This window comes from Poeciliopsis prolifica, unplaced genomic scaffold (genome assembly GCF_027474105.1).
Source record: "Poeciliopsis prolifica strain line A6 unplaced genomic scaffold, Auburn_PproV2 SCAFFOLD009, whole genome shotgun sequence".
Taxonomy (NCBI): Eukaryota; Metazoa; Chordata; class Actinopteri; order Cyprinodontiformes; family Poeciliidae; genus Poeciliopsis; species Poeciliopsis prolifica.
The window spans coordinates 3,573,909-3,585,000 of NW_026562384.1; the positions used below are offsets into that span (position 1 = coordinate 3,573,909).

The 11,092-nt window shown below is 46.1% G+C and overlaps 1 protein-coding gene across 1 annotated transcript in view; it reads left to right on the plus strand.

Annotated features, from left to right (window-relative positions):
* The first annotated feature begins 10,501 nt into the window (after positions 1-10,501).
* LOC129362415 (POU domain, class 3, transcription factor 4-like) overlaps positions 10,502-11,092 on the plus strand; it is a 2,419-nt gene continuing 1,828 nt past the window's right edge. Inside the window, exon 1 of the mRNA XM_055033917.1 lies at positions 10,502-11,092. This exon is cut by the window's right edge and continues 1,828 nt beyond it. Within this exon, the coding sequence (XP_054889892.1) occupies positions 10,511-11,092 (582 nt within the window). The 5' untranslated portion in view covers positions 10,502-10,510.

Consider the following 11,092-nt stretch of genomic DNA (forward strand, 5'->3'; position numbering starts at 1 on the left):
TTTTTCTTTCACATCAGAGACACAACAACGGTTTGAGGGAGACATCTCGTCCATCATAAGTCGACGCCCTGTTAGCGGACGGGCTAACAGGGCGTCCGCTGTTAGCCTGCGACTTTAAATGCTTGTGACGGGGTTGCCATGTGAACGCGAGTTATTCGTGTCCAGCTTTGTGTGGCTTCATCCCAGCATTAATGCAGCTGCTCTCCAAAAGGCCTGCAGGTTTTTGAGACCAAACGAGTGAAAAAGGAAATGGCCTTTTTCTGTTTTAGGAAGCATAGCTGAGATACTTCTAGTTTTCACCACATCAGTGCCCTGCCTGTTTGCCCACGTTTTTGTCACATCCTGTATCACAGATACGTATCAGCGTTCACACACATCTACACACACACACACACACACACACACACACACACACACACACACACACACACACACACACACACACAACCTTTGGAAATCTGAGAGTGTGTTGGTCTCTCTTCCTCTGTACCCAGAGTTCCTGGCCCCGGGGGGTGGAGAGTCTCTTCACCCGTCTCACACGTCCAACCCAAACACACAGGAACCCACACACTCACACACACACACACACACACACACACTGGCAGTAGACCACATCACAGGGGGTCCATTCCTCCCAAAGTCCACAGGTCTCTGGATAAACATATTATTCTGGATGAAATGTTTCCCGTATTTGTTATTCTTTGCTCCGAGACTCCAGGTGGATTTGGTACGAAACCAAAAATCATACACGCACAATTCTTTGAAAGAAAGGGGGGAATGTTCCAAGCGGAGGTGGAGGGGAATGAGAATTCCCTGTCGGAGCGAGACCTTGTAACAACATTTGTGCAGATTTCTTGCGATCGGCCCAGATTTCTTCCCCCCTGCATCCCAACAAAGGCCGGGCTGTGCTGCAGGGAAGCGGCGCTCGGTCGGCGGAGCACCGCTCGCCGCCCCGTCCCCGAAACCAGGAAGCGCTCCAAAAACCAGGAAGCTCTTTGAATCCGATCCAGTCGGTCCGAGAGGCGCTGGTCCTCACGGCGACGCGGCGGTGTGTGAGAGCGCTGCGCCGTTAGCCGCGTTAGCTTGAATGGAGATAGAAAGTGACGGCTGAGCAGCGGCTCCCAGTCGACATGAAAGGTTTGGGAGGCAGACGGCGATGATGGCGGTGTCTTGCTCACTTATGCAATTACATTCAAATTGCTGCCAGAGCTTCTGACCCTGGCTGGGGGCCACGCCGGGGCCCGCGGGGAAGCAGGCGGAGAGGTGATGATGTGTGCTGAGAGATCACATGCTGCCCACCTGTAACTCCAACAAACCAAGATCAAAATAGCTCTTAATTGTGGCACGAATGGTTTTCTTTTTCTTTTTGCAAATAAGAATCTTAAATATGTGGAGTCCAAGTGAACAACACTGGAGGAGCTGCAGGGAGCCACCGCTCAGGTTAGAGGACATGTTATAATTGACAGCCATTAGTTGTGCGCTACACAACTGTGGCGTTAATGGCAAGAAGAAAACCATTCTTAAAGGGACAGTATTATGCATGTTCCAGGCACATAGTGCTGTTTTACAACACAATCCAGTAGCTCACCTTCAGTTCTTACAAAAGTGCTGCACATGTCAAGCACGACTTGAACAAAATTTGACTTTCGCAATTCAACGTTTTGAAATTGGGCATCTGTTTCTTTAAGAAGCTCCTGCTCTTTCTGCCATGTTTCTCCATTATGCAGCAGTTTTTAGCAGCGTCAGAATGAGAAGTGGAAATGAGCCCAGCAGACCGGCAGTCCCAACAGGCGTTTGCTCATTGCTGCTGCCGCTAGTCTGGAGGGGCCTGAGCGGGGAAGGCGCTTCAGGTAATCCTGAATGATTCCAGGATTTCTCAGACATGCAGGAAATATTCAGGGCAGCTCTCCAGGTATGTTTATGATGATGGGACAGCATTATAACGTGACCAAGAAAGAAGATTTTACATAATACAACCCCTTTAACAGAGACATAAGAAGTCCTGTTAGCAAATAGGAGACAGAAAAACAAGTGGACGACGGTTCTCGGGTTAGACAAGGAAAATATTAACTATTTTAGCTTGCGTGAAGAGATAAGATGGATTATGCAAAACATGTGGCAGTTCTAAGAAATTCAGGCTGCGAGAGACTTTAAGGCTTGAGCAGAGGCTCACTTTCCTGCAAAACAGCAGCTCTACACACAAACCCAGAGCTAACAAGGATTGGTTTGGACCAGAGCGTGTTAGCAGAATAGAGCGGCCCAGTCAAAGCCAAGACCTTAAAACCTGCTGTTAACAGGTGCAATCTGACTGAGTGTGGGCATTTTTTTAAATTATTTTTGTTTTTTTTTGGTAAAGAAATTTCACTGTGCAAAAACATCCCAAAGCTGCAACTGCGTCTACAAAGTATTGACTGAAGCAGCAGCTGAATCTAAATGTGAGGCGAATGTTTCATTTTTCTGTTTATGAAAAACAGCGTTAAAATCCCAGTAAAACACAGTGAAGTACGGCGCTTTTAAAGAGACAAGCGCCGCATTTTCCCAGTCTGAGCCGCTGGGATGTCGTCCCTCTGCCGTATTAGCAGTCACCGCACAATCCAGTCACAAGTATGACAGGATCTGATGCTCCCCGCATACTAATCCCCGCAAAACCTGCAACACGGACTTATTTTATTTCCCTGCGACGTGTTTGTTTTCATAAACCAGCCTCTCCACCCACACCTCCCCCTACGACCCCAACTTTTTTCTTTTTTTCTTTTTTGATGTCTCTCTCATCGGGCCCCCACTACCCCCCAGGAGACGCTCCTCACGCCTGACCGAGACTCAGCCCCCGAATTAGAGGCGAAACAAAACGCAACTCATTCCTCTTCAAAGAGACGAGACGGCAGAAAACCCGAAGGTTCCCGGGACGCCGACGTGAGGCGCGTCTCGCCACGGACTCTCTCGCTGCCGTGAACACAACGCGGCTTCAGACGCGGTCTGCTGGTGTAATTCATCATCCTTACCGGGCATTAGGAAGATGCGACGTGATTGGAGGGAGGAAAAGCAACGCTCTTTGCACAGCTCGGTATTCAGCCGAGGACTTTCTAAAGTGTAGAGGGGGGCACAGAGGTCACGAGGTGTGCATGTGTGTGTGTCTGAGCATTTCTCTGTGTGTGTGTGATTCTGCGTGCGTGAGCATGTGTGTGTGTGTGTAAGAGAGATGGCAGCATCACCAGTCCTCCAGGGCTCAGCAGGCTAATTAATAATGAATCCCAGAGAGTCTGTGTTTGAAATGCAGATGTGCAACTGCCAGCTCCGCCTGCTCCTTCAGAGGGACCTGTCGGTGCGTGTGTGTGTGTGTGGGTGTGGGTGGGTGGATGGGTGGGTTTGTGTGCTCCACAGGGGGAAAGTATGTCGGCTGGTTGTTTAGCAGTGGCAGAGAACTTGCTCACATCCTGCACGAAACTCGCGGGGGCCATTCATTAAACATCGACCACATTTTTGACTTGTGAGCGAGATTTCTCCAGGAGGCAGCCACAGGAGGAAAGAAGATTTCATGTGGGAAGTTTTTGCAACAACTTTGGCCTCTTTTTTCTTCTTCTTCTTCATTTGGCTCCGAGGTGCCATCAGAGGCCTCGTCGAAGAGCCTCTTCTCAAGCTCGGCAGAGGGTGTGGAGGATGGGGGATGGAGGTGCTGAAGAGCACACGTCATGGTTCTCTACGTTTCTTTTTTTTTTCCTCATCAGTGATCTCTGTGCAGGATGCTCTGTGTTTATGTGAGTGGTTTGAAGTTTAACAGATGGTGAACTTTTCCGTCCCTTTCGTAGAAACCATCATGGCTCCTTTCTGTGACCCTGCAGCACCTGTAACACACACACACACACACACACACACACACACAGGCAGTGAATATCCCTCCACTCTCAGCTGTTTCAGTTCCTCACAGATTAAAACAACTTCATTTTCCCAAACGGTTGGTTTTGTTCTCTGAGTGTCAAACCTGTAACCTTTCCTCTTACGACATTTAAAAACCCCCAAAATAATTTGATGCAGGAATTTGCATTACAACTGGAATGCTAAGTGCATCACATTGAAGCTTTAAAGTGCTTTTCAGCTCAATCCCAGCCTGTTTTAATGACTAATCTGGCAGCATAATTTGAAAGTAGGAGCTTAATTTGACTGTCTAAACTGTATCTGTGGAGTTGTTTTTGTTTTTATGCAGCTTGATAAAACGGCTCAGGTCAAGCTAATAAATAATCAGCAAGCTTTACTGTGTAAGGCCAATGTAAATCATGGGAACTTTTATTATTACTACTATTATTATTATTGTATTACCACTTTATGTAATTTGCCTTTGGGTTATGAAGTATTTAAAACTTTTGTTTGTAATTCTTATTTATTGTTTCAGGCAGACATTCCTCCTCGTTTGGAGTACAGACGGCAAACGTCACATTTATTAAAGATTATTTTCCCCTGGGTTTCATTTGGTGTTTTCTTACTATTTTCATTTCTATTTTTTGTTTTATTTTCTATTGTGTATTTTGGCTTTTTCATTGTAAGTCTCCTGCTCTTTTAGTTCTGGTTTCTTCATTTTAAGAGGCTTTATTTTGTCTTTCTTTGGTTTTGCTGTTTTGTTAATTCCTTTTATCGTCACTTACTTTTTCTATTTCATTCATTTTTCTGTTGTTCCTTTCTGTTGTTTGTTTATTTCTTTTAATTGTCTTTTAAACTTTTGTCCTCCTGTAAGACCTCACTTTTGTTTCATTCACAAAGAAGCAAAACTTATGTTTTTATAGTAGACAAAAATAAAAAATAAATTAAAAAGTACTTTCATGCACTTTCAGACCTAAACCCTTCTATGCACAGGAAACGTCACGTGTCTAAGTTATATTTCATGCGTCTGGCCTTTATTTAGTAATAAAGCCTTCCCTCAGAAGTACATCAAATTTTCTAACATCATCATTAGACATAAAAGAGCAGAAAAATGAAAAATTAAAGGAAAAACCTCAAACTGTAAAAGTGAAAGTTGTGTACATTTGTCTCTTTGTGACTGACTACAAGTGACTGAAACTGGATGTCAAGTCCTACACACACACACACGCACACACACGTGTCTAACCTCGACAAAGCCTGCAGAGTGCGGCAGGGCAGAGTAAACAAACGCAGCCGCCGGTCAGTCCAGCCGTGTTTCCAGCCCTCGCGGCCTCTGGACGGACACACAGACGTGCGCATAAAAAGGAGCAGATGGGACTTTTGTGTCCGACACTTCGCTCCCCGACACTTTAAAGCGACGTTTTAGAGTCAGGCTAATCACAGAAAACAAACAGCTTGTCACAGAGGACGACGTGAGGCCGGGGCTCGTCCTGTCTGGACATGCTGGAGCTGTCCTTTATTAGCGACGTCACGGGTTAATGGGAGTATCGATTTTTCTGTCTGGCAGCCTGCAGAACAACTTAGTTCAGACTGAGAGATGACAAAGGGGCCCTTTTCTGTTTTTTTTTTTCTTTCTGTTTTTTAATTTTCAAAAGAGCAGACGAAAACAAAACATCGATGTATTTTTGGGAAGGTTTTTGTTGTTGTCTTTTTTCGGTTGACTCACTGTGGGTCGGGGGGGAGAAAAAAAAGAAAGAGCAGCAATTATAATATCCTTTGTGTCCAAATGTATGTGAATAAATAAATAAATATGTGGCCTGGCTCTGTTGGCGGCATGGGGCAGATTTTGGGCTCCTTGGGGGAAAGTTCCCAGAAAGGTCACGACACTGAAAGTGACAGGTCCCGCCCCGAGGCCCAAGGCGCTCTCAATAGCAGACTAAAGCCTGATTTATCTGGGAGCCGCAGCACAGAGCTGGAAGCTGCAGGGTGGAACATCAAAACCCCAAAAAATAGATAAATAAATAAAAAAAATCCAAATGAAGCACAAAATGCCCAGCCGCATTCAGACGCGCTTTTTGTAATAAACAACTCATTTTAATCTTAATTCAAAAGGAGAGGGAGGGGGTGGGATGATAACAGAGCTGAACTTCAGTGTGGATTCTCTGAGGAACAAACCCTGGAAGTTTGAGATATTAACGCAAACCAACGTTCTCATGTTTACCTTTTTATATACACTGTATGTGAGGTTTCCTTAAGGTCTGGGCTCAGTCTTTTAAATTTCCTGACAGAATATAAAAGAGCTGCAGCCAAGAGGCAATTTAACTTGACAAATGCTTAAAAAAAAGTTACTTAATAATTATGGTGAAACAATTAATCTAAAGCTCTAATTAATCTTTATCGTGTTAATTAAAGTATTAATTAAAAATCTGGTAGCACTGAGTCTCTGTTAAAAAAAAAAAAACCCGGAGGTTATTAAATACTAACTACCACAGTTATTTTTTTACCTTTTAGAAAAGAATATCAGTAATAACTATGTTTCAGTCATTTTAGTAACAAATCCTAACTAAAGATGTCGGTTCTATCAGCTGCTACTCTTACCCTCTATTTGAGTGTTTTATGTTTATGTTGATTTTATTAAGGATGAATACAGAAATAAAATTGTTTTAAGGCTGTTTAAAAAAAAAGTTTCAAGTTTCTGTATTGGGGCGAGAACTGAAGTTTGAGTTCAGGTTTAGCTAGCTTAACGACAGTTCTAACGCTAACGTGAAACTAGCTAAAAAAGCGAATTCTTACAGTCGCAGCAGACATTTTAATTGTCGTCGATTTAAATCGAGCACGTTGGGTTTTCAATGATGATATTCAAAGATAGTTGAAGTTTGACACTGACCACGACACATTTTGATCAGAACTCAAACAAAGACGCCGAGTCAAGCGGCCGCTAGCCCGTTTCGTGGCGTGCGGTCTCCCGCGGAGTGCGGCGAGGCGAATGTCTTCAACTCAGTGACGAATTCGTCAAGGTCAAAGCAGCTGAGAGGCGTCGTGAGACTTGGCGTCGTGAGACTTGGCGGTTGAGAACGTTTTCGGGAATTTAAGTCTGCGTCGAGCTTCGGTTGAGTTGGCTAACGCTAATGTCAAACTAGCTAGCAATTTGGACTCCTTAAGCTTTTTTATTTTATTTTATTTTTTAGATTGTTACTTTTTGAGTAATGTTTAATACGGCAGTGACAAGGCACTTAATTTTTTTCTTGGTTATTTTTAAACAGGATTAAATTGACACGTGTCCATTAGTCAGCTTTATTTAGTTTTATTCAACTGTTGTTGCCTGATTTTTTTTTTTTTTTGGTATATATTTATATATATGTAATTTGTTTTGCATTTTTCCATTACTGAAACTGAAACGGCTAAAAGAAAAAAAACCCTGCCATTCCAGTAAAGAAAATAAGACAGAGCATCATTTTTAGTAACATTAGCTCAATGATGGCTTTCAGCTGTCACGTGAACCAACCTTGTTAGTAAAAGTAATTGTTTCAAAACTGGTTAGTCTTGAATTTGTTTTAATTGTACGTCTTTTCCCCGTTGAGCCGAGCTGAGAAACACTGATTCGACGCATATCGCTGCAGCATCAGTTGCAGCACCAAGCCCGGCATAGTTGCTGCTGCACCAACAGATCTGATCTCGCGCTGTATTTTTGGACCAACACCCCGCAGTTTACTGCTGACTGATTCGTTTATTTTCCTCCCCTCCTGCGAATAAACCGCCCGAGTCACAAGACAGTCGTTTAAAAAAGAAAAAAAAAATCACCCTCAGCCGCCAAACAAACAAACAAAACAAAACAACAACAAAAAAAGTGATAAACAAGCGCGAGACAAGCGCCCCACCCCACAAAAGGCGAAATTAAAGAAATGATAGCTCATTAGTTTCAGTTGTTCGCCAGTAATGTGCACCTTGTATGGAGGGGAGGCTGCAAGTGTAGCGGGGCCGGTCCGGGTTATCTGTGAATGGGCCCTTTATTGGAGGCGCGGAGCGGGGATTTGCCTTTTATTCGCCTCGCTATGGAAACGCGCTCGGCGGCAGAAAAATGTCGACGCGAATAAAAGGGAGTCGGCACAAGGAGCGTTTCTAGAGAAGCATCTGTTACACTTAGAAACTTAGACTATGGAGAGCGACACGACCCCCACCCCCCTCTCTCTCTCTCCTTCTCTCTCTCTCTCTTTCTCAATCCAAGTCCTGCTTTATGCGCCACAGAAAACACGGGCAAATTTTATATTTGGGGAAATAAGAGACGCAAACATGCGATCCCTTCCCTTTCCTCCCTAATTCTCCCGCATTGAAATGTCTAATTTGAGCAGTTTGGATCAAACGATTCTGCGCGCGTGTATTTTTCCATAGACTCCATTCGCCGAGGCGTGTCATTTCATATGACATGAAAATGCGGGTCCCTTATTGGGGAACCGCCGCCGTCGATTGTGGTGCGAGTTCACAACAAACGCCGCCGCTTCTTCTTCTTTTTTTCCCTCCCATCCCATAACGATTCAAACGAAGCAACCCGGTTCACCAAATCTAGGCCAGTGGAACAACATCGCCTTTCACATCAAATATTCAGCCACTTTCAGCCGAAACCCAGAGAGAACGGCTATAAAGAATTCAGGCGCAGGAATTAGACCACAAAACAAACATACAATTTTCTTTTCTTTTCTTTTTTTTTAATTTCCCACCCTTCAGCTCGGACAAGTTTACCGGCTCCGTTATTCACCCTCTTCTCTGCCTCTGTCACTCCCAGGCCCCGTCCTCCCTCCAGCGGGCCGGCCTGCTCTCCCGCCCCGGTCAGCCAGCTCACCTGCTCCGGCCTCTTTCCTCGCCCCCCTCCCCGGCCCCGGTCTCCTCCTCGGTTCTCCGACAGCGCAGCTTTGTGCCTCTCTCCGCTCCCCTAATGACTTTCTGGTGGCAGCCGCAGCCTTCTTTTTACTTCTTCTAAATGTATGAAAATGTATGCAAATTTAAATCAAGCTTAAACCTGGGAGCCAGAGCAATATGTTTAATGGAATTTCAAACCAATAAGGGGGACGGTGACGCAGCCCGCTAATGGCAAATGCAATCACGCAGCTGCATTAGCTGGAAGAGACGCAAAAGTGATGCATAATAACTGCGAGAGACTTTGCTTAAGTGACTACAACTCGCTGAATCCTTTGCGTGGCGATCGCTGAATACATACGAAAATATCGTTTATCGTGATATTTTTTTAAATTGATCGATGTCAAGATAAATTCCGATCCTGTTTTTATTTATTTATTTATTTTTTATTAAACTCACACTACAATTTTTGTCTGGATTGTTTTTACTGTCTTCAATAAGCGCATCAACAAATATCAACACAATCTGAAAATAGATTAAATGGGGCTGCATGTCGGAGATATAAGGCACTTCTTTATGTGACTGGTGTCCTACAAAATTTGCGTCACGAATGAATGTTTTATTTTTTTAGGAACAGTGTTTGTGCTCGTGGGGCTTTGATTGCTACGTCCACAGTAATCACAGCTGGGGGGGTCCGCCGGCTTTTAGAGGCCGACATTAATGCCCAGAATCCTCTGCAACGCGACCATCATGTTGGATGAAAAGTGTCTATAAACATACATTTTTGAAATACTGACAAGGATTCTAAAATTGCATCTCGACCAGGATTTGACTGGTCCCTTCTATATATATATATTTTGATCCAAGCTGGCAGCTTTGGCTGTGCTGCTGGAAGGTGGATGTTAGCCACAGTATCAGACGGTTTTGTGCTTAACTCTTCAACTCTCATTGTTCCTAAGGAAGGAACAGCCTCCCCGCGGCATGACGCCGCTACCACCATGTTTTACAATCAGGACGTCATGATCTGGATGAGTCTTCTGATAGATTCTGTGGATCTCTGAAAGCTTTTCCAGAGTTTAATCCTTGACTGCCTTTTTGACCTGTGGTGCCCTGCGTTTTCCTTTTACACACTTTGTATTTATTAGCGAAGTCGAGCAAAAATGATACACTATTTTGAAGAAATGAAATCTCAAGAGTAGCTTAAATAGAGAATCATATTTTATGCGATATGCTTTTGTAGTTTTGTGACAAAGGTTCTCAAGTGACCTGTCCGTAAAAGAATGCGTAAAACACGACTTTCCACCAAACACCTGATCATTCCCTTCCCTTGTTAAGTTAATAATTACCAGTGAGAACTGCTCTTAGTTTGATTGTATTCCTCTAATTTAAGTGCTGGCACGACTAAGAAATGCCGTCGCGCTTTAATCCCTTTCTTCGCACGCGCTCAAGGGTGACGGGAGCAGCAATAAAGGCGCGCGTAAATCAGTGGGAAACTTTAATTAATAAACAGGAACCGCGCTCCACGCACCCGTCGCTCCGCAGCCGGAGCCAGTCGACCGGTGCCGCACGACACCACTTCCGGTCCGACTGCCTCCGCGGTAACCCGATGCCTCCGCTTCCAGAAGGCGGAGGCTTCGACGAGTCTCGCGGAACGTCATTGGCGGAGACGAGTCGGCCGTCGGCGCGTGAGTGGCGGCGGAGGCTGTCAGTCAGCGCCGGGCTGCAGACGGGGCTCCGGAGAGAGGGAGATGTCAGAGGCTGAGCCGCTGCCTCCATTCAGTAGCGTTAGTGGGGTTCAGCAGCCAGCATGGCCACAGCTGCCTCCAGCCCCTACACCCTGCTCAGCCCCAGCTCCATGATCCACGCGGACAGCCAGGCCATGCAGCCCGCGAGCCCCTACAGAGGCCACCAGAAGCTGCTCCAGAGCGACTACCTGCAGAGCGTCCAGAGCAACGGGCACCCCCTCGGGCACCAATGGGCGAGCAGCCTGTCGGAGGGCAGCCCCTGGTCCTCCATGGAGCAGCAGGACGTGAAGCCCGGCAGAGAGGACCTGCAGCTCGGCATCATCCATCACCGCTCCCCGCACGTCGCGCATCACTCCCCGCACCACAACAGCCACGGGAGCCACCCGGGAGCCTGGGGCACCCCGGTGTCCCACAACTCCTCCATCACCAGCGGGCAGCAGATCAACATCTACTCCCAGACGGGCTTCACCGTCAACGGCATGCTGGACCACGGCGGCCTGACGCCGCCGGCCAACCCCCAGGGCCAAGGCATGCACCCGGGCCTCAGGGACACGCTCAGCCCCGAGCACAGCGACCTCGGCGGGCACCACTGCCACGACCACTCGGACGAGGAGACGCCGACCTCGGACGAGCTGGAGCACTTT